The sequence below is a fragment of the Plectropomus leopardus genome, chromosome 9 (genome assembly GCF_008729295.1).
Source record: "Plectropomus leopardus isolate mb chromosome 9, YSFRI_Pleo_2.0, whole genome shotgun sequence".
Classification (NCBI taxonomy): domain Eukaryota; kingdom Metazoa; phylum Chordata; class Actinopteri; order Perciformes; family Serranidae; genus Plectropomus; species Plectropomus leopardus.
The window spans coordinates 4,750,249-4,774,199 of record NC_056471.1 but is presented as its reverse complement, the minus strand read 5'-3'; the positions used below and the strand labels follow the sequence as shown (position 1 = coordinate 4,774,199).

The following is a 23,951-nucleotide window of genomic DNA, read 5'->3' as shown; positions in this document are numbered from 1 at the left end:
TTTTCCAAATAACTATGCAAACCTGCTTTTCACTGTCTCATGAAATATACAAATGTAGTATTTGTTCATGTATTTATTTATTTGAAATCAGTTATGATCATCTTAATGTCACTTTGCAGTTATACTCTCATTGGTCTGGGAAATAAATGAAATAACCACAGTTGAGCAAAGCGCTTGACCGTCATAAAATATAAAACCGATGAATACAGAAGCAAACAACAATAGGAACATAGGAGATAATAAACATAGTAGAAGAAACTGCAGCACAACAAAAGATTCAATCAAGTTGGAGGAAAGTTAACCACAGTTCATTCACACACACTACCCACACTGCTATGATACAAAGCAGGCTGAAAATATGTGAAATATCCCTTTAAGCATTTCAGCCTCTCCTTCATTTATTCAGTAGCAGGGCAGGGCTTTAATAACACAGCATGACAGCACTTGTTGTGGGATGTGCTTAAGTTGCCTCCCATCAGGAAGTCCCTCCTGCTCCTTATGTAAAGTTTGCTCTGTGCAAAAGGCAAACTGTGTAAAGAGTTCAATTTTCAACAGAGCGATGGGAACTGATTTGCCTTTTTTGCTGGCTGCAGTGTCTCTTCTGTCTGCCCTGCATATGGGTGAGCTAAACATGTCAGCATACGGACTTAACATTCTGCTTCAGTAAAGCCTTCAGTGGGTATTTATCAAGTGCTGTCCTCACACTATCATTGTGGGAGTGTTTTTTCAGGTCAAACATTAAGTGGAAATTGTACTAGTACAACTGCATTGACAGTTGACTTTTCATAAAAATGTTTTCATTTACACCTTAATTCTCTGGATCAGTGATTTGATTTTAGCTTTTAAAGTTTGAAAACAAGTCCATCACAGGTAGGCCTTTAACAGACTGAAAACCTCCTTGTTCTCTGGATGTATATTAATACATAGTGTAATATTATGTGTGCATCAGACACTCAAATTCCACCATCACCGTGTCCTTCCAGGCTACCTGGCCCGCCGGGTTGGTTGGTCTAGGATGGCCCATAAGGTCCTGCCTCCCGCAGTCACTGGACCTCCAGAGTTTGAGAGGACTTTCCGCGCACAGTAAGAGGACAAATATATCTTATCTTTAGCTAATATACAGTTATACAGCCCCGAAAATACAATTCAAATGGTATCTGTCAGTATTATGTTACATACACCACAATCTGTTTAATATACTGATTATGGTAAAGAAAGCTCAATATAATGTAAAATGTGCTTTTACATTAAGAATAACCTATTATGCTCAACTTCAGGTTCATACTTGTATTTTGGGTTTGTACCGTAACATGTTTGATGTTTGAAAAACAACTATAAATGAAACTGTCTGTGCCAAAACACCTGCATTCCTGCAAAAATACCTGTCCAACCAATCGCAAGCAGCGCCACTGAATGTGAGTGCATGGATTGCCTGACACAGCTGTCAATCATGATGGAAAAAATCCCCTTTTTATAGAACTGAATGACTCATTAAAAGTGAACTCATTATAAATACAAACATTTGACCAAACATCAGAGTGATGAGAACTACCTTCAGTGATGGAAACCATCTTTGGGAAAAATGTATTTGGCATGTACTTTGAGTTTTAGTTTGGCCTATGTTCCATTCACTAACATGGAGGGGCATGCTTTATGACCTATACTGCAACCAGACACCAGGGGGCGATCCAGATTAATTAGGTTCACCTTGGGGGAGCTGTAAAAAAAATACATCTAAAGTCCTCTCTCAGACTGGGCAGATAGCCAATCATAGTTTAGGCTACGAGGTGGCCAATTAGTATTCAGGGTTGGCCCTGGGGTCCAGGGAGCTGCCCCTGGCCAATCAACATCCATGCTCCATTCATACATTGTGATATGCATGTCTACAGGGTATACTCATGGCAGCCTGAAAACTGTTTCAGAGGGTTTTGCACCTGGGCAAACATACAATTTTGGAGAAAAAAATCGACTGTGATCGACTAACTGACTCACATGCAAAATGGATTGCAATGGACTGCAGACCAGTGTTAGTGATAGAGGACAGTCTTTGTTATCAGAGGCTTTACAGATAGCATCCTCTGACTCAGTTTACAAATTGCCATCAAGAAGCACAATTGTGTCCCAAATCCAGCAGCTTTACCGCACAGAAAAAAGGAAAAAAAAAAAGTAGTGTCGGCGCCGAATATATTGCACAACTGCGACTGGGGATCACTGTTCTTCATTTAGCAGTCACAGTGACCTCAGTGTTAGTGCACCCGTCATTGACAGTGAGTGGAAAATTCAGTCATTTGCAATATCCATACGAATTTTTTTTTTACTGATTTAACTCATCCAACAAAATTCAACTAAACTGAATTTTTTAAAATGAATTTAGATGAATTAATCACAGAGCATGTAATTATTTAGGTTTTTTTTTTTTTAATCACTTGACAGCCCTATAGTTACAACATGAAGGCTGAGTGTGTGTGCTGCTGTGTGTGTTGCAGTCAGAACTGTGTGGAGTTTTATCCTTTGTTCCTGGTCATAATGTGGACCTGCGGCCTGTTCTTCAGCGAGGTGACGGCTGCTGCAGGAGGGCTGGTGTACATGATCGCACGACAAATGTTTGTCAACGGCTACGTCAAGGCCACCAAGAAAAGGTTCCTTATCAATGTGATAAACCATTTCATCAGAAATGTCTTCAGTGAAAGTGTTTGATGTAAGAATGCTGACTGAGTGCCTCCTGGTTTTGCAGGTTACCTGGGTTTTACCTGACTCTGGCTGTCATGTTCACTCTGTCTCTACTGGGTTTGATTGGAATACTGCGTGGAATACTACAAAAGTACTTTCACATATACCTCTGAAGATTTCACCTCCATCTACCTATGCAAAACATCCTATTAATGAGTAGGTCCATGTGCAGAGACAGGACTGTCTCATCTGTTAGCAGCTCTGCTGAAAACAAACAAACAAACAAACAAACTAAACAAACAAATATATATATATATATATATATATATATATATATATATATATAGAGAGAGAGAGAGAGAGAGAGAGAGAGATAGATAGATAGATAGATGTCGACACTTAAATTTGCATCGATTGATTGATAAATTACACTGACTTTTTTTTCTATATATTTTTGAGAATTATTTCTCAAAATATTACCTCTTTAGTCTTGGAGTAATACAACTTTAATCTTAAAATATAGTTTGAAAAAAATACATTCAATGCATCATCTGCTATCAGTCTATGACCACCCTTGCTTACATTTTGAAATATATAAATATATATATAAAAAATATTTAAAAAATATTTATATACAGACATATATAACACAAATACACACACACACACACACACACACACACACACACACACAACTCACAGAACAAACAAACAGAACTGATCAATACAGAGGGGACAACGGGCACAGTATGATCTGATAAAGTTAGTGATATACAAATGTTTTCATTTGCTCATTGTGCACTCTGTTCTGCCAATTCATATCCCTTAAATATTTTGTTTAAAAAAAGATGTTTAAATCCATTAAATGTTCTCCATGTTTTTAATTCCACTTTACAGCTGTTCCACGTAAGTAACGTTGGTTTATAATTTACCCTTAAAAGTTCTTGATATACAAATGTATACATTTATTCATAGAGTAAAAACATAAATAAATGCATACTATATAATGTACATAGGTCAACTACAGCTTTATAGATGGCCATGCATACATGTGTCTAAAATATCAATACACCGTACATCAAAAGAGAGACACCATCTAAGAGCCTCCACTCCCTCATTCTTGGCTGAAAGATTTAATTTCTTATAATTTGAGAAAATTAAGTACAATATTAGGGGTTGCTTGATAATTTTAACAAAACTTGGGACCCCACTCCATCTTTTGTCAGTTCTATCTCCTCTTTGGAGAATTATTGGAATTATATAGTTAGCAATTTTTCGGAGCAAACTGAATATGACGTTTCTTCAGTTGTGTTTGTTGAGTCTCTTCCCTAAGTATGTGTTTGTTTGTTTGTTTTGTCCTTCCTGTTTTTCAGGGTGGATTGAGGGGGATTATATTGTTGTGGCTATGTGTCATGTTTGGTGTTCTGATAATGATTAAAAACTGGATCATTTGTATTTTTGGTGGGTTGTATATTGTGAATGGACAACCTAATAAAGATACATGTTGAAAAAAAAAATTAAAAAAAATTGGATTAACAAATTTTTCAACATTATTTTAAAGGATATTTAAAGAGTTAAAGAAGCCATCTTTATACAACTGAAGTTCATTTTGTAATGGCACTGGCAGGTGAGAACACAGCTGGAGGCCATGGATGCTTCAGGCAGCTGTTGTTTTTATTTCCTCCTGGTGTCATGTCGCCCCCTGGCGGCTGAATGCTGCACTGAACATACTGAACACAGCTGGTGCTAAACACAAGCTGTGGGGATTTACACAACCTTTTACATTTTTCATTTTAAAAAGAAGCATTCAAACGCAACATTTCCAGTTTTTCACGTCACAAGGTATGTATGTCGAGCTCACATGATGGTTCATTCACTGAAGTGTGTTTCATTTGAGGCAAACAATATTTGGTCAGTTTATGTTAGCATGCTAACCGCCACTTAGCATTAGGCCTGGCTCAGTTTGTCGGCCTCCTTTGCATAAATGTATTTACAAAGTCTGTGACCAATATTTATATAGTTAACAAACAAGCTAGCAATCTAACAAGCTAAAGGGCGGATACCTGTGAATGGGGGCAGCTGGGCTCTGGTTTGCTTTGCTTCAGCTTGTTTTAATAGCGTAGCATTAGATGTGACGTCACGCAGCTACTTTAATGCAGAACTACATTCAAAAAATGAACATTTTTCTCTTTTTCGTAAATATGAATACCATATATATAAAAATATGATTTCATGTAAATCATTGGGTTCTCAAGAAAAATTCGGCATATCACTAAATAGCATTTTCCCAACGTTTAATGATTTTTTCCTTTAAAGTTAATGTATCTGCGAGCAGCCCTTAGCGCCCATCGAGGTGTAGCCCGTGTCATATTTCGTGTAATAATCGTAGGAGTTTTGGTTAAGACACTCGCACATACTCGCATTTTATTGAGTTATGTCATTAATGTAGTGGTCTGTCAGAAAAGCTAATAAGTGTTAAAGGATCCAACCTGGTGTCCCTTGTAATGTAAACAACGACAGTAAATTGATGAAATGATATGAATGTTTCCTAAATCTTGCAGTGTTCCTGTGAGTCGCAGCCCTGCATTCCAAAAAGGAAGACGAGTATTTCACCATGAGCTCAGACGATGGTGAGACAACACACACACACACACACACACACACACACACAAAATGTGACCTCATGTCACACGCCAGATGTTTGACAGTCCCTTACCATGGCTGCAGGTGATATGGAGAACCAGGCTGAGCTGGAGGAGAAGACGAGGCTCATCAACCAGGTGTTGGAGCTTCAACACACTCTAGAGGGTAAGTTACAACAAATGCACACACACACACACACACACACACACACACACACATATATATACAGTAGTTGTTGATCCATAAAGCCAAACAGATAAGCTGTCAGGTGAACAGATTTTTCATCTTAATACCCCTGTAAGATGGCATGAACCCAGATCATGAATTTTTTTCCTCCAAAGTGGATGGGGGACAGTGGACTGAAAGCAGAAATATGTTACATTAAGGGTCATAGAAAAAGTCTAAAACAATATCCATGTTTTGAAGCGTTGCATAAATTATAGGCAGTTCAATAAATATGAAGAGGGCAGCGTCTCAACCTGTCAATGTGAACAAAGAGCCTTTGTTTGTTTGTGTCCCACACAACAGAAAAGAGAAGAAAGCTGCTTGACAGGTGTGGCCTATGTCAACTAGCACTGATAAGGACTATTGAAATGAATGAGATAGTGGCAGAGTGTTTCTGTTGGAAGTATAAACATACCCTGCAGTGTTGAATGCAAAGTACGTCATAATCTCCAAAAGCCAGCCAAATGATCTCAAATGACAAAATGACACAACATTTACTTCTGCCCTTCGCAATCAAAACCAGTTTAGACTGACCTGTGTGAAGTTTTTGTCTTGAAGTTATCCCTCATGAAATGTGGCTGTCCGATTAAAAAACAGATCTTGAATTATTCAATTTTTTTTCTGTTTTGCAGTAATGTGAAGCCCCTTATCCACTGCCGACACAAAAAAAATCCCACTGACACCTGCTAACATCTGGCAATTTAATGTTTAATGTTTATTACCTCTAGCTCCAATCAGCATTGATGGAAACAAGCAGCACTCAAACATCGGTCCAGATTAGTCTGCACTGAGTTTAAAAGAGTGACTGAATGATTAGGAAATATATAAAAAGAAGTGACCACCACAACGTTTTCAGACCTCTTTCCTGCTTTCTGCTGTTTACTAACCTGTTCTCCAGCCTATTGTTGAAGCCAGATATGACACACTGAAACAAACAAACAGACAAAACACAAACACACACACACACACACACACACACACACACACACAGAAAGGCGTACCAATCTGCTGCAGAGCTGTGTATACAGATCTACTCTACTGACAATGGAAGAGCAGTTTATAGTCCATTTTTAGTGGGTTTACCCGTGTTTAAGAAAAAAAAAAAGTGTACACACACCAATTTTGGTGGAAAAAGGGTATAAGCCAGCTCTTCCAAAAGTTTTGAAACACTTTCCCATTCCTTCTAACTCAGTTGAGCTCTTGTTGTGCTTTCTTTTACAAAATACCTTAAATCTTTTAATTTTTAAGATATTCTGGAAATACTGACACCAAGTAACGGTGGATTTTGTAGGGAATAGAAAATGTAGGAAATAGAAAATAATTACATTGGGCTGAGTGTCAGGTGAACAGTAAAGTACCTTTTTAGGAAAAATAAATGCTGGTAAAGATGATTGACACTGGTGAAAATCAACCTAGATCGGCAACATCAGCCATGATGTTCATGTTAATTTTTCTTCAGTTTTTTCTGATGACTGTGTGTGTGTGTTCAGACCTGTCTGCCAGAGTGGATGCAGTCAAAGAGGAGAACCTGAAGCTGAAATCAGAGAACCAGGTTCTGGGCCAGTACATCGAGAACCTCATGTCTGCCTCCAGTGTGTTCCAGACCACTGAAACCAAGAGCAAACGAAAGTAAGATGAACCCTCCGAGAGCCTCGATCTTAGAATCCCACACACATTCCACAACCTGAACCCAAAGCATCCTGAAAGATCGACATCATGGACCCGTTACACTGCCCAAACCTAAAACATGTTTCTGAGTCTGCAAAGATGGGTGTTCTCCACCTGCACCAGGAGGCAATGTTGCTTTTATTAAATCTGAATGTACAGGAAGGAAAAAAGAAAGGAATATCAGTCAGAATCAGCTCAGCTGATCCACACAGAAGCACCACAGGTTTTGAAATGTAGACGTTGAATACATTGTGTGAGCTGTGGTACCCTGGAGACCCCTCATTACATCTGTATGCAAATATGTGTCTTTTCAGGAGCATGTTTTAGACTTAAATCAGCTGCAAATGCAATCTAACTTCCTCTCTCATCCCAAACATCTTCAGTCCCAGGAACCTGAGTCCTGAAAAACAGCAGACCCGGCTCTAAATGGGTGATCGTGAGTGTGTCCGTCACCAAATCTCCTGCAAGTTACAGGGTTTCCCAAACATTTATTTATTTGTGGTGCCTACCACGATTAAGAAATCTGTTGCCTCTAATAGATTTTTTATTTTTGGAGCTGGACCGTTCATTACGAGCGCTGTTGTGATATATATACCATTCATTTAGTGCACTCTGGGCACGGATGGAGCAGCAGAATGACGGGCATTGAAAGTGAAACTTTACTGTTCATTCGGCTGGCTCATTCATTGATCTGATCAGCTGTGAACGGATTGACAGAACAGTTATCCACCTCACATGTCACAAACTGCTGCTGAGGAAAGAATGAAGACATGGAGAGCTCCGCCTGTGCTGCATTCACTGCTCTGCAAAAATCTCTGAAATTAGAGTAGGGACACAGAATGATACAAAGGGACACATGCAATTAAAAGGGGAAAAAAAGTTGCACTGGTGAATAACAGCTTTAAATTTTTATGGGTGTTAGTTTTTGCTGTAAATGAAGCAAGAACTGATAAAACACAAACATTCAAATTAATGGATCAAGGATGAAAAAACACGTCACAGTCTCATTATTACTTCTATACAGACATTTTAGGGGTTTAGAAAAAAAGTCACTTCCTAAAAACCACACAAATGACAGTTTAGCTAGCTAGTTATGCTGCATTTGTATCATTTACAGAATCTTTTTACGGCATGCCGACTCTGAAAGCCATCTGATGTGACCCGTATTCCATTGAGACAAGGCAGCTAACAGCAGTAAAAAAGCTAACCCGAACTACACAGAGTTAGCTGTGCAGGTAGTGAGAAATGAACTGTGTCTCAAACTGTCCACATGCAGCACAAAGCCCAACTGATACAAGTAACATTAGCATTAAAATAAGAGCGATGTGTAAATATGGGTATTATAGCAGTAATGCTAGCATTGATCATAATGACTAACAAACTTTTAAATATTTATTAGACAGCATTAACACTCAGCATCATTGTGTCTTACCTGTTTCTTACTTGATAGGTCCTTTGCAAAACTATGTTCTACTTGATTAAAAATGGGTCTCTGACCACATCGCAACATGTTAATAGCTAATTCTGCCCCCTGAGCCCACAGGGAGGTTTCCTTTTTGGGATATTTAACATTTCCCATGCATTGCTTCTGCAGGTCGTGCAGCAAAAATCAACTCTTTATTCAAGCTCTCAGTCATTTCTCGGTTTTCTCGGTGTCATATCTCACAGTGAATCTGTGTGCACCACAGATATTTATAATCATGGAGATTATGTCCACAGTCCAGATCAAGCTGAGACTCTCTCAGTAACCACCCCCTCCAATCCAACCTGCAGCCCTGTTCCCGTTTTTGAGAGTTACAATGTTTATGTTAAACTTCCCTTTTCTCCTCAGGGCAGAAGTACTCAATTCAAACACAATTGTCAGTGTTGATGGGAAGCTGGTGAGGGATCTTTTCTGTGTCGCTGCACTACAGACTCATAAAGGCTTTTCACACTATTTTCAGCACCTGGGCTGTAATGTACAAAATGTTCACACACACTTTTTAACCAAGGGTTAACCTGAGTCCGGGGCTACATGACTCACACTGTTCTCCTCTACTGTCAGCTGGAACACGTAACTCGTGTCATGTAACATTTTAAAACTCTATTGTTTACTTAGCTCTGATTCACACTCAGTATGTTTACATGCACAGTTAAGTCGAGTCATAGCTCCATTAGACCATTTAACTGGACTGCTGTCCTTGTCCCAGTATACAAGCGGGGGGGGGGGGGTCCATTAATTGATTGTAGTCTGTCGGACTCCTCCACAGCAGGAGGAGATATGCCCCCTTTCAGCTAGTTGCTATTGGACCTTCTTCCGGTTGACGTATTACATAACATACCAAACAAGTTAGCAAACTGGTTGCATGTCGAACTGGGAAAATATGCTAACTTTTCGGCACTGTACATTTCGTAATGTACTCTTCGCTTTACTTTTACTTTCATCTTGTTTTGTTTTCTTTCCTTCTTCTTCTTCTACTTTTGTTTTCCCAGCTTTCTTTCGTGAATTAAATTCTGTTCGACTTCCATGTCAAAGCCTCGCGCTGGGACTGTGAACGTACACATAAAGGGGTAAATCGACCCCCAAACTGCATTATCTAGGTGTGTCATGAAGGTCAGAATTTCTCAGTTGAAATTTCTGACTTCCAAGAGTTCCAGGTACACAACACCAAACGTAAAGAAAAAACACAACAGACAGTGATGAACTGGTGTTTCAGTGGCTAGTCCATGGACAGTTGCACAGTCAGCAGGGACGCCTCCTTGCACATATGACCGAAACAAAGGGAAAACTACGCATACGGTAACAGACGCCGTTACACACTTTATTTTTTACTTTATTCGGAAAAGAACCAAAACTCGTCATTCCATTCCATCCAAGTTCACAAGCTGGAACTCAACTTATGAGTTGTCTGGAAAACAGCATTAGTCCGGCTTTGAGAAATTCGACTTCCAGTTTTAGTCAGACTAACACAATTATTCTAACTTTTCAAACATCATGTAAACACACTGAGTGACAACTTTAAACCCAGGGTGAAGTCCATTTTTAGGGGCTAACTCTGCTCTGGAGCAGGGCCAGCAAACCTGAGGCCCTCCTGGACCGTCTCGGGACTGTGCCGGTGTAAACGCAGCCTGCGGCTCAGCGCAGTGTGAAAAGCCTTCTACTTGCGGGTCAGGATGCCTGCATGGAGGCACAGGTGACATCATGTAAAGAGACATATGTGTTTCTGCGGCGTTAATAATGACAGGGAGCACATTTTTAAACTTTGAGAGAGAAATAAAATGTTCCATTTGTTATTTATTAGTCAGTATTGCTGCCATTGCCACAGCTACAGTAGATGTTAGTTAATATTTTAGTTGTTATAGAAATGTTTTCTTGTTACTGCTTCTAACCTCTAAAGAGAGGAGGGTCTGAAGGTCCCAATCTGTCATTTCACCACATTGTCACTTTTTTGTTGCCATATTTTGCTGCTTATTGAAAATTGGGAGTAAATTACACTATTTAAACAGTGACTGTTGCAGTTTTTAACCAAGACCATGTGTCAGTTTTTATTTGGACTGAAAGAGTCTTGTGTGTAAAGCCCTGTTTGTTAATAAATCAGTAAGAAATATGCATTCTGTATTTATGTATTGATGTTAAACACATCTATGAAGTCTTGACATCTCTTTAACCCTGTTGCATTTGTACATTGTTTACATATGGTTGTTTTTTTGTTTGCTAATTTGAAATGACTTTAGTTTAATAAAGTGATGATCCTTTTTGATGAAATGTTTGTCAGTGACGTTTTTTGAGCTATAAGAAATATTAACCTTCAGATCAACATTAAATACTTTGTTGCTTTCAGTCTTTTCAGAGGATTGTTGACAATAAATAAAATATCATGAGCTTTACCCTTAGTTTTAGACGGTTTAGCACATTTTACACGCTTTTAATTCATTTTTTAAAAATAATTTTGGCTGTGTTCATGCAAATGTTATACATTTTAGCAAGATTGTGTATTTTTGTTTAATCTTGTAATTTCCAGTTCAGCTCCAACAATAAGTCTGAAATATACTGTGTAAACAAAATTGTTGATAAAGGGGGAAAAATGTGCCATTGAAACATATTTAAACTACATTTTTTGAACTCACAGTCACCAAAACATATAACATGCATTGTATTATTTCTAGGTGTCAATCTGGGCTTTTGTCATGGAATTTACAATTTTTACTATTTTCCACCTGATGTCTGTTTAAAAATGCTCTGTGCGCAGAGCAGTTCGAATGTGTGTAATATTAAAGGGTTAAACAACCTGTTTCAGACACACGTTTGTATGTGCCAGGCGTCAGGCGCTCAAACTAATGAAAGCTGATATGGAAACCAGTCAGTTTAGTTGTTCATGAAAATGATCCCACTTCTTCTATTTAGTGTCACAACAAGGAAACATGTCTGCTGTCCACATAAAGGACTGTTCCTTGCACTTTGTAGAACCTGTTTTGCAGTTTTGTATTTCATGTGAAAGCAGGTAAAAAGATAAAAAAGGAGAAACTTTTATTAAATATCCAACAACAAGCTGGTACTAGATTTTTTCCTTTATTTGTTACAACAAAATATAATGTAATAAATTACTCATTGAGGATATAGCTGTGTCCTTAAACAGCTACTCTGTGCCAGCAATGTGGCAGATTCAGTTAGGAAGGTAGGTGGATTCCTTTCCATGTTCCACAACTCTGCGTGTTTAATATTGCAGGTACAATTCAAAGTCCGCGACCCAGGAACAAACACTAAACGTGGGTCCTCCTTCCTCGCCGATCACAGTCACAGTCGGTGAAGGCACTTCATGTAATCCTTGGAAATCAAAGTCCCTGTAATGACAGTCTGTATCAATCAGGAGGCGCAGTCTGTTCAGGTGAAGCTCCGGGCTCATGGCAGCGTGTGTGTGTGTGTGTGGTTTCCTCTTGTCTGCAGTCTTCAAACTTTAATGAGGATCTGACAAACAGGAACAAGAGTGAGTCTTAAGCAAACCTAAGCTGCTGTAAAACCTCACACGCATGCTTACACACACACACACGTGCACGCGCGCACACACACACACACACACACACACACACACACACACACACAGAAAAAGTCCTACAACTTGGTAGATGACACTTGAAGTAAAACCCAAAACCTGTCAGTTCATGTGTTAAAGTTCAACTTTCAACCTCACTCATCACTAGTTTTACTACTGCTTTTTTTCTGTTAAATAACAAAGATGATCACACTTCTTTTAGTGTTAAATGAGAAGGTTGATGATGCTGTTTAAAGGACACTGAAATAAAAGTGGAGCATCCAAAAATGTTTCATCCAGGTGGCCACTGAAAATGTAAGGGTGGCACACCAAAATTAAAAATCAGACCCAACGCGCTCACTTGCACTCGCGAGTGCTGAATCCTCAAAGTTGATATCAATGCAGTCAAGATCAAACAGCACTCTTCTTCAGCATGTACATTCGGCAACAATTGTATAATGTTATTATTATTATTTTATTATTTTATAAATTTTAAAATTTAGTATACACTTTATTTTATTTAAATAATTTGAAAATTTTTTCCCCATTTTATTTTAACATATTTCACATATCATTACTTTTTAGCACTGTTTTTTTTTTTTTTTTTTAAAACTTTTCTTATTCTTGTTGTTTATTTTCAGGTCATTTTCTTGAAAAGAAATGGCCCAAAAATCTAAAAAAATATTGTAAAAAGTACAAAAAAAAAGTACCAAAAATTAGAAGGAAAAAACACAGAAAAATAAAGTGAAGGAAAAAACAAACTAACAAAAGAAGTAAACTAAAAAAACATCTGGAAAATAATATTTCTTAGGTTTTTTTGGACATTTTTTCTCTAGCTTTTTTAAAATGTAATTTCCTAAATCTACTTTGGTTTCTAAAAGTTGGCGTAGGAATGAAACTCCCCACAAACAGCCGCTGATTCTATCAAAATATTAGACAAACAAAAGAACTGGTCCCAAAACCAAAGTTAAGTGGGAGTCTCTGAATAGAGGGGAAACAAAAACAACCACCAAAAGAAGAATCACTCTTCAACACACAGATTTGCACAAAAACCACAGAAAACCAACTGAAGGTGTCGACTTTCTGGAGACAAACAAGCAACTGAGCAGGAAACCCAAACCTGCCGATAAAACTTCCCAGCAGGCTGTTTACTGCAGCTGAGGAGAACATCACAGCTGCACACAATAACTCCTGATTAGCAAGGAGACCTGGGACCTCATCTGTGCTCGAATAGTCCAAATAATCTGCTTCCCTAACCATTTTTCCTTAACCTCTCCAAAAAACGTCACATGGTCAAGGAAACGTGTGAGAATTCAGAAGGACTTAAGAAAAGATGACCGCAGTGTTTAGAGAATCTGCACATCTCCTCGGCTCTGTAACGATGAGACAGCGGATGTTACTGATGTGAGTCTGCTGCGATCAAATTATGTTCAGATGATGGACGAATAACATAAAAGCACATCCTGATTTATTGGGGTTTATGCAGCAAATAGTTTTTTTTAATTGTTGTATTTATCTGTTTCTTTTAAAAACTTGGTGATTTGCTGCCTTCTTGAAGCACTTTGCTCGCACTCATCCTTCTTTCCCCCTCATATTTATCGGGAATCCCATTATGATTTTACGAAAATAATAAATATAGAAGATATGTATGATGTGTTAGATCCACTACTGTACATATGAGCTTTCTTAGGTTTCAGACATGTTGAATTAAAAACATCATCTGTCCTAAAACATCCCCTCCTGTTCTGGTTAATGTGCAGATTATGATCTTAAAGAGATGTTTATTGTCACTCCAGTTCAGAAGTACAGTAATATGACATATTTTCGCTAAGAACTCTATTAGAGAAAACGGTAAACAGCAAATATTAAAATATGAGAGTATCAGAAGCAATAACAAATATGTTTAAAAAAATAGCGTAAATTCAGGGGAAAGAACTGATTATATGCTTGTATATATGAGAGCATAAGAAGCAGCACACAGCTCAGTAAACAGCTTCATGTTGGCGTGTTTTGAAGTTATTTGGGCTCATACAGACTTTGGATGTGTTAATGTGAATAAATAATTGATTCCCCAAAGAACGGCCGATGTGGCGCGTCGCTTTAAATGCTGCCACCTCAAAGAATTGTGGGACGATATTCTCTCCTCTGCTTTGGTTAGAGGATGCTCCGGCGTATTCTCTGCTACAGGAGATTATAAAAAAGGCACTGAAGCACCTGTCCTTGATTTTAGGAGAATTCAAACACATAGCTGCATGTGAATACAGATATGAATACTTCAGAAGTCCTAAGAGGACATCTTCATATACATTTGATTGTCTCCGTTTTCTTGTGATAACGACATCTTTTCGGTTGTGTTCTCATGAAAACGACTTATTTTTCTTGTTATCTCAGGAAAAAAAACTGTTTTTCTCATGATGACGGATTATTTTATATCATTATCTTGGGAATGAAGCCCAGTTTGTCGAGATAACGACATCACTTTCTTTTGATTAAGAAAACAAAACATCGTCATCATAAGTAATATCCTCAGAGTTGCAAAAGCACAAAACAAGTAAACACACATTTAACTTACCTCAGTAGCGTAGGGGATGGTGGCATGGCATGTCCTCCTCTTACTTATCACAGTGACCAACCTGATGTTTTGTTTTCTTAATCACCAGAAAATGATGTCGTTATCTCGACAAAACAGGCTTTGTCTCCCGAGACAATGAGATAAATTAATCCGTTATCACGAGAAAACCGGCTTTGTTTTCCTGAGATAACGAGAAAAATAAGTCACGATCACGATAAAACGAGCGTCATAATCTCGAGATAACAGCATAACTAAATCGTGATCTCGAGAAAACAACCGGAAATATGTCGTTATCACGAGAAAAATGATTGGTCTTTACTTCACAGACATCAAACGGGAAAACAGAACACTTCTGATACCAAAATCTCTCTCAGCATGTGCATTTATACGCAGAGTCTGTTTCGGAAAGATTACAATTTCATATTAACTGAAGTCTTTCACATCGCTCACACACTCACAGTCAAACGCAGACGAATACACACACAAGCTCTCAGGTCTGACCTCACTCAGCAGAGCCCAGACGTCAGCGTCAGAGTGAACCACCAGGCGCAGCGCTGAGATCGGCTGCAGCGCCTCTTCAATCTCCCCCTCAGCCACTCCATTCTCAAATGCACCTGAAACATAAACACGCACCGTCATCACTTTCTACGTATTGTTCATAGATAGAACCTCATAGATACTTCTCTTTAAGAAACAAAAAGTGCAATAAATGGAGACCATCATGTTGAACTCTGAAATGTATTGACTATTTATGAGGGCATATCACTATCAACAATCCAGAGCAGAATATTGTAGCCTGAGAGGAGCCAACCATGTTTTGATCACCCAGAATCTGCATGACTGCTGTCAATGCTCTCCTGCTCTTGAGTTTCACCAGTCAACAAAATCTGTCCACAAACAGTCACATAAACACCTTACAAAGTAGCCCCACCCACTTCTGTAGTAGTTTCAAGAACAACTGGAATCACCTGGACCACATTTTTTTATGACACATACGCAGAGTCATCGGGTGAAAACAATACCAGCCATCCCATGAAAACAAGTACAGTGATCTGTCATTGAATTTAAGCCAAGTGAGCTGCGTAACCACATGTGCATGCATTCACATTTTACTATCTACTAACCTGGCCGCATACTTTCCACATGGAGTCACAAGATGATGGAGGTACGATAATACAGAAATACACAACGAGAAAAATAAAGCTCACACGATATGCCCAGAATAAGTTGTGCTGTTGGCTGTTACAACAGTTATCAGAGGAACGCCCAAACTACAAATATTTTCCATCCCAATGTAGCTCGACTGTCAGAATAAACAAACAGAAACAGAAAGCAATAACTTATTTTTAACATAAATAGTGGTGAATTAACTTATTTGGATGCGCTGTGTCTGCTGTTGGTCACAAATATAACATCGGACAATTCGGAGGTGAAGTCTTCAGTACCCATGAATACACCTCATTCAACTTTTTTGCGATAAATGGGAGTTTTTTTCAAAACTGACGGTTTTCCATTAAGAGTATTTCACAAGGTACAAGGTAGATTTTTTTTAAACAATGTTTAAAAAACCAAATTGAAATTGGTCCTTGATCCTGCTTCATGTTTGGAGTTGAAGGTTGAGTTGATCAGCAGCTACTATGAAGATTCCATCTGGTTGCAATACTCGTAATTCAATTTGTGTAATTTGAGGGTTAATGGAAATCCGTAATTACCAATAATGATGAAGCCCTGATCAGACTGTTTGTTTGAGGAAGACAAGGCAGTCGCCAGTGTGTCTCGTGCTGTCACCTGAAGAGAGAAAACAAAATAAATCAGAGCAATTCAAAGTGCCTCAAAAAGTAATGAATATAAAGATGGAGACTTTAAATAGAAGAGAAAAATACAAAAAAGATCAGATTAATTACTAAATGATTTGCGCAAGCAAGAGGCGCAAAGATAAAACGATGATTTCAAATTATAATAATTTCATGTTTATATATAAATTTGCAGTTGTCAGTGGATGGAGCAGGCGGTGTGAAAAAAGAAACATTTTTATCATCTGGAACGTTATTCCAAGTTTGTGCTGCATGATAACAAAACTCTGCTTGACCATGTTTTGTTCTAACTCTTGAAACAGTCGGCAGGTTAGCTCCAGATGTCCTGAGGGTCCCACAGGCCATTAACACTGCAACCGTTCCTGCTTGAAACATTATTTTTTGACCTTTTGTTCACACGACAACAGCTCCACCCCTTCTGTCGCCATGTAAACTGGCCTCGCATGCATACTACAGTGTTTTCGGTTGTTGCTGTGCATCAGTGTACACGAGGATCTCACAATGTGATCATATGAACCCCCATTTTTCTGATATTTAGTGGGGCCATTGTCATCTAAACGTGGCCTAAATGTGGTCCTAAAAGGTTCACATGAGCCGGGCTACCAGTTTGATAGCTACAGAAATCTTGATCACATCTCAGCACTGTGACGTCACTCTTTTCTACAGAACCATACTCAGTATACTGACTCAGCTGAGGGTTTATCTGCAAGAAAGTAAGATCTTCCCAAAACTATGTGATTTTAATTTTTCACAACTATGACCACAACTATCTATTAGAGGTTTCTTTGTGCCACAATACTGCTGTTGTGTTTTTTTTTTTTTTTTTTTAGTGTTTTTGCATGTTTGTATCTTGCATTTGCTTCCATCAGATGTCATTTTCTAATCTTAAACATGGGCAGACAAATATTATTTCAACTGTAAGAAAGCTATGGATCAATGCAAGTGACAAATGATACGTGCAAACTGGATATACACACTCAAACTGGGATTTATCAATTTAAATGACAAACAGATAAGTGATGCACACGTTCAAATATAAGAAGTGATGAGTAGCTGGAAAGAGAGGACGCTGGCAAAAGAACACACCAAGAAATGTCAGTCTATCATTTATATATACATATTATTGTTTGAGACAATGTAAAGTTCCAGTTGAGAGTGTGCTCTTATATACTTATACTTACTATTATTTCTTATATCATAACACAAGGTGTAAGAGGTGAGAGGTAACCATCATCAGTAATTTTATTCATTTTTATTAATAATCCTCAATGACCAAACTAACAAGTGAAACTTAAACTGTTTTATGGTTAATAATCTCTTTGCACACCCATGTATGTGGTATTTTTGATAAAAAAGAAACAGTTCTGGAGAGAGTCTACCTGCAGAGAAGCTCTTCAGTGTAAATACCTGACTGCTGGTGGACAGTTAACAACAGTCATAATGTTTTAACTGAACATGGTACTTTAAAATGGTATGGAGAATATGTTAGCAAACAGTTGCATATCTACACATGTAGCAAGAAGAGAGCATCGTCATTATTAATTTGAAGTCTTGTTCACGCTCAGTCAGTCAGTCAGTCATTTTCTGTAACCGCTTGTCCTCGTAAGGGTCGCTGGGGGCGGGGCTCAGCTGTCATCTCAGCTGTCATCGTGCGGAAGGCGGGGTACACCCTGGACAGGTCGCCAGACTATCGCAGGGTCGACACATATAGACAGACAACCATACACGCTCACAGTCACACCTAAGGGCAATTTAGAGTCACTAATCAACCTGAGCTGCATATCTTTGGACTGTGAGAGGAAGCCCGGAGAGACGGGGAGACACCGGGGAGACACGGGGAGACACGGGGAGAACATGCAAACTTTGCAAACCCTGCCCACGGTCCGAACCGGGTTTCGAACCAGGGACCCTCTTGCTTTGAGGCAACAGTGCTAACCACGACGCTACCGTGTTCATGTTCAATTGATTGATATTCAATCTTCTCTCTTTTAGCTCTGTTTTTGGTCTCCACCAACCGCTAAGTGAAATATCTGAGTCTTTATTTGCTAAATACTCCACTATGTCCACCTGCTAGTCTCTAACGGCGTCTGTCTGCTGTTTGCTGTTGAGCTGTTTGTGTACATTGGATTTAATAGAACTCTTCAGCAAACACACCATTACAAACACATTCATTCATCACATTTCAGTACAGACCACAAAAGGGTGTGGTTACTGTATGAGTAAACTCCAACTCTGTCTTGAAGCAATTTAATCATATGTTTGCTTAAACTGCCAGTTACGATACTCATGGAGATTAAGGACACGGATCATAGTTTTTTTTAATTCCAAAACTGATATGACTCTTGACATGGTTGTGCATCATCATTAGTGACTAAAACTGCCCTCTAAAGAAAACTCATGCCACATCCACACTAACAAGTTTTATCTATCGTCTTTAAAAATGAAAATGACCATTCAAACACACCAGGCAAACCAGTGCCAAAGTAAACAGAAAGCAGATTGTCTCCTCTGTGGTTGGCTGCTTAGAAACCTTTCCCTCTTACAAAAAACAAAAGACAACTGGCTTTTTAATAGTGTACAATCAGCATTCACACCCTGGTCAAATGCCTCTGCATTAGTCACAGGTATTTATCAACCGGCACTGATGGAAACACAAACCCCAGGTGAATGCAGAAATTTTAGTCCCTTTGCCGGTGAGATGCAAAGATACGCCACCACAAAATACTGTCTGTCTCAGCCCAAGCAGCACTCAAACACAGACCCAAATTATTCTGCGCTGAGTTTGACAGAGACAGAATAAGTAAGAGATAGAAAAATAATTAACCACTGTAACAATTCCAAAGGTCTCCATGCTGCTTTCTACTGTTTATTAATTTGTCTTTCTGCCTGTTTGTGATGTCAAACTTTAAAAATTTAAAAAAAAAAAAGAAAGGCATAATCAACTGCTGCAGAACCCAATATTTGTGTATAGGTGTTTTTTGGGGAGTTTTTCCTTAGATGATGTGAGGGTCTAAGGGCAGAGGGATGTCGTATGCTGTAAAGCCCTCTGAGGCAAACTGTGTTTTGTGATAATAGGCTTTATGAATAAAATTGACTTCACTTGACTTGACTGTTTTGGCTCAAGTCATGACTGATAAGACTCTACTGAGTGGTGAGCATGCAAGTCTGTACCATCGCTTCCAAAGTCTCCATTTCCACCCTTACAAACTGAAACGCAACCCTGGAGTTTTCAAACTATAACTGTGTCATTCGTGTTTTCAAAGGTTCCAGATCGCCAGAGCGGTGTGGAAGCTAGGCGTAATCATAGCAAAAAAAACCAAACAGATTATTGTGGATGCAGCCTCAGATTTGTTATATACTGCTGATGTTATTTCATTATGGCTCTGGTGTCCTTCGGTCTTTTTTGTGGGATTTGAAAATCCTTAGTTTTAATTTAGTTTAAAGCAACAAAGCTGGTGTGGATGCTGTCTTCAAAAAGTCCAGTCAGTCGCCATATGATTTGTCCACCTAGATGCACAGCTACATGGCAGTGTACAACACATAAGAGGAAAACCTGAAATTACTTTTACCATCAACACACACTTTATAGGCTCTCTGACCTTGAAGCTATCAGACCTGTGAGCCTGAGCTCAAAAAGAAATCAACACTGGCCACACACATCACAGTGCTGTGGTTATATGCAATCATTAACCATTATTAATAGGCCCACATTCACTAAGTCAAAGTCACTATTACAATGTTGAGAAGATAGACTGACTTAGCATTAACTCCTGTGTATATACAGTATATGTATGTAGAACAAAAACATAAACTTCATGATCATTCCTGCTGATGCTGGAACACATTCTGCTAACTTGAAAAGCTGCTAGACTATCACCATTAAGACTAAAGCAGCTCTTGTTTCAGTGGCCTCTGTAGTCCACACCCCAGGACTAGCTGTGTCAATGCTAATGTGGGTGTGTTATCTAAAGAGGCTCAGGGCGGGAAACACACCCCCAATTATATAACACTGATGACTAAGAAAAAAAAAAGCCAAATTACTGTCGAGTGGCTGCAACCCGACATATGTTACTGTAGGATTTTAAAAAGTGAGATAAATGTGTATAAAGTCACAAATTAGAAACTGATGACACAGAAATATCATAGCAATATTCTAAAATGTGAAAGTGATGTTAGAAATGATATACAACGATGTAAATTATGGGGTGTCCTGGTAGCCTCGTTTTGGAACATACCACATTATCAGATATGTTCTCAGTCACTACCAAGGACAAAGGCAGACTGCAGAGTATCACTCACTCTGCTGAGAAGGTTTTATTACAATTTTTTTGAAGTGTTGTTTCTGTCATGAGGACTTTCACACACAATGTGAATATTATTCAATGCCACAACAATGTTGGACCTCTGCACTCTATATTATATAAAAGATGCAAAAAATATCAAGCCAGTGAACTCAAGGACATGGTGCGGAGGAACATTATCCAACATGGAGACACCGTAGACTCTCTTTATACATCCGTGCTTTCACACTAAAAGCCCTATACATGTACAGGTACACTGTTTAACTGTTTATCAGAGGGAACTAAAATTCACTCAGCCTAATCAAATCTTTCACTGAAATGTTGCAATGGCCCCAAATTAGCATCACTGCTGGTATTAATAGTTTCAATGCAAAATTATCACAGGCCAAATGTCCGCATTTTTGTGTTGTTCATTTGTAAAGAGGCAACCATGGCAAAATAATGTCGGTCTTCCTCTCAGCCTTCTTAATGCTGTCAATGGTTCTGACACGTTCATTATGACATCACGAGGAAAATCACTTCGCTCACAAAGACTGACTTTTTCTACTTGAGTATTCTGAATGCATTTTTGTTCATTTGTATTGACTTTATCCATTTTTCTTGTCATTTTTTTCATCTCAGGAGTGGTTCACTCTTTAGTCTGTTGGCGTTTCACCTGCAATGTGAAGCCTCTGGACCTGGACTCGTGGTTTCTCTCTTATCTTCCACACAGCGATCCCATGTCTATGTAACTTTACTCAAAGGTCACCCACGGCATGACCACTTTTCCCCCTTTAGTGTGACAGAAGTGTCGATTGACACACACACACAGACACACACAGCCAAAGGGAGGCAGTGGAGTGACAGCAGATAGCTTGTTGTGGTGGGTGTTTCTTGTTGCCTTGCCACTCTTTCCCGAGGAATCAACACCTGAGATGAAAACCAAGACGTGCTCGAGGGCAGTCATGGAACCAAAGAGCACACATGCACGCACGCACATACACAGAGGCAGGTTACTCACATTGCTGGGCAGCACTTCCACTGTGGTGTTCATGAATTTATCTCCACTGGTCTCAATATTTCCGCTGCGAAACAGGTACCTGCAGTGAAGAAGACAGTGCAATAAGCAAGTGTACTGCCAGAATTAAGCAGCACCTGCATGCTGGATGTTCAGTAAGATTCAGGACACAGAGCGGTAAGGACGGTGTGCATTTTGACCGAAAACATTATGATGACCTGGTCATTTCACAGTGGCCACATTTACAGTGCCTGTTCACGACGGGAATATCACATCTGCTGCCCCACTGCTCTGTATATAAGGTGCAATTGTGGAAAGGGGTCGAGATCTGTGTAAAGCACACGTATAGCTAGAAAGACGTGATCACGGGTGAGGAGGTGTGACATTTTGATTAAGTATTATGTTGGCGAACACACTGCTGGAGATTTAAAATGCAACTGTTAGTAATAGCAGCCCAATGAAGACAAACAGCAGCTTTAAATGTTCCCAAACTGGGAAAAAAGTGAGATTTTGGAGCTCCTTAACCTCCGAGCAGAGGTTAGCCACCATTTAACAAAGACAGTAAATGATTGTTATTGACATCTGTTTAGAAAGTGCTGAAAGTGCATATATACAATATTTTATATTACAGGCCCATGCTGTTGTGTTACATGTCATACCCGTTATGCCTCTTTTGATTGTGGGATGCTGTGATGCAGTGTGTAATCACACACTGGAGCAGAATGATGCCGCCGTTGTTTGGTTCTGTGTAAAAATGCAAAGGCCATATGAAGAAGGGACTTTGTTTTGCAGTCTTTGTGCAAAAGCTAATGACACAGCTCAGTCTGATCACCTGACGATTTTATCCAATCTGTCTTCCTCTTTTGTAGTATGTACAATTTTTTGCAATTTTTTTTCTCCCTCCTTTTAACATTATAGGTGACGTGATTCTCCCGTGGAGATAACGTGACAACGTGCGTGCCTAAATGTCAGGAGACAGGATGAGTAGGAGCAGGCTAACACAGGGAATCACGCAAAGCTACATACACACCTCACCACATCCTGCTTTCACTGAGAACTGAACCACAGTGCTACAGCGGCTTATGGTATGTATGGTATGTCAAATCGGTGTGTGTTTTCATCAACCAGTGTCAGTTTATGCAATACAGAATAAAGAACAGACTTCATATTAGGAAATGTAGGTCTTTTGTTGCTTCGAGGGCACTGCAAAATGATCAGTTTCTCTGGTTTAACTATTTATAGCTATGTTTTTAAGTAAAATTAACATTTTTGTTTTATTCTAGTCACTACTGACAACACCACCAGCGTGAAACCCGCTGCAGTTCGGCAAGGATGCTGTCATGTGCTGCTCATGCATGCATTATGTTCCAGGCGTAACTGTAGGTAATACACCGACAATGAATCTATCAAGCCCTGTGACAACCAAAGCTTTTTTCTAAGCTATTTCAGAGTACTTTGGAGGGGCAGTGTTTTTTCAGCTGAGACACTTTGGTTGCGTCTCGTTGCTATGATACGAAATATCCATGAAAGTAATAATGTTGGTGCAAGATAGAGTAGGAAACTTGCTCTGGATGAAGGGGTAAATGAGGCATGGAGGGAAAACAAAGCTAGCCGCTGGTCTATGTGGGTTTATAAGAGAAAGGAAACACACACACACACACACACACACACACACACACACGTATATACAGTATATATATATAGAGAGAGGTAGATATACACACATAGCATATTTCTGCTCTGTTGTCATTGTTCAGCATTTGTACATATAAAATGTGACAGTTGGTCTTCGTGGTCAAACGACTTTAGGGCTGCACCTAACGATTATTTTTTTTTTATCGATTAATCTATCAATTCTTTTTTATTGATCTATCATTTTTTTTATTACTTGATTAATATAACAACAAATTTACAGAAAATAACATTTTAAAACACTGCAGGGCATTACCAGTCTTAACTGGTAATCTGTTTTACAGTCTGATATAAAGTCTCTCCAAAATAAAATTAATGTAAGAGCTTGTTCCGTTCAAGTAAAAGGAATGTAGTGCAATC

General features: G+C 38.9%; 3 protein-coding genes across 3 annotated transcripts in view; 2 read left to right on the top strand and 1 right to left on the bottom strand.

Moving 5' to 3' along the window:
- Positions 1–470: 470 nt before the first annotated feature.
- On the top strand, positions 471–2,954 carry mgst2 (microsomal glutathione S-transferase 2). Its single transcript, XM_042493954.1, has 4 exons — positions 471–620; positions 984–1,083; positions 2,487–2,639; positions 2,735–2,954. The coding sequence occupies exons 1-4, from the start codon at positions 560–562 to the stop codon at positions 2,841–2,843; spliced, it is 423 nt and encodes a 140-aa protein (XP_042349888.1). The 5' UTR covers positions 471–559; the 3' UTR covers positions 2,844–2,954.
- A 1,421-nt stretch (positions 2,955–4,375) lies between these two features.
- LOC121948101 (short coiled-coil protein B) lies at positions 4,376–9,449 on the top strand. The gene is made up of 4 exons (XM_042493367.1): positions 4,376–4,512; positions 5,232–5,300; positions 5,398–5,478; positions 7,029–9,449. Exons 2-4 carry the CDS (start codon positions 5,285–5,287, stop codon positions 7,169–7,171), a joined length of 240 nt encoding a protein of 79 aa, XP_042349301.1. The 5' UTR covers positions 4,376–4,512; positions 5,232–5,284; the 3' UTR covers positions 7,172–9,449.
- Positions 9,450–11,739: 2,290 nt separating this feature from the next.
- Positions 11,740–23,951, bottom strand: part of zgc:154054 (Alpha-1,3-mannosyl-glycoprotein 4-beta-N-acetylglucosaminyltransferase B-like) — a 28,638-nt gene continuing 16,426 nt past the window's right edge. The window contains exons 12-15 of the mRNA XM_042493934.1: positions 21,903–21,981; positions 16,500–16,575; positions 15,289–15,401; positions 11,740–12,151 (exon numbers count right to left, since the gene is read on the bottom strand). Coding sequence (XP_042349868.1) covers positions 12,134–12,151; positions 15,289–15,401; positions 16,500–16,575; positions 21,903–21,981 — 286 coding nt within the window. The 3' untranslated portion in view covers positions 11,740–12,133. The remainder of the gene's footprint in view (positions 12,152–15,288; positions 15,402–16,499; positions 16,576–21,902; positions 21,982–23,951) is intronic.

Coding starts and splice junctions, on each gene's coding strand:
- mgst2 (XM_042493954.1), top strand. CDS start 560: ATGGGAACTGATTTGCCTTTTTTGCTGGCTGCAGTGTCTCTTCTGTCT. Junction 1,084..2,486: donor GAGAGGACTTTCCGCGCACA/GTAAGAGGACAA, acceptor TGTGTGTTGCAG/TCAGAACTGTGTGGAGTTTT. Junction 2,640..2,734: donor GTCAAGGCCACCAAGAAAAG/GTTCCTTATCAA, acceptor CTGGTTTTGCAG/GTTACCTGGGTTTTACCTGA.
- LOC121948101 (XM_042493367.1), top strand. Junction 5,479..7,028: donor GCTTCAACACACTCTAGAGG/GTAAGTTACAAC, acceptor GTGTGTGTTCAG/ACCTGTCTGCCAGAGTGGAT.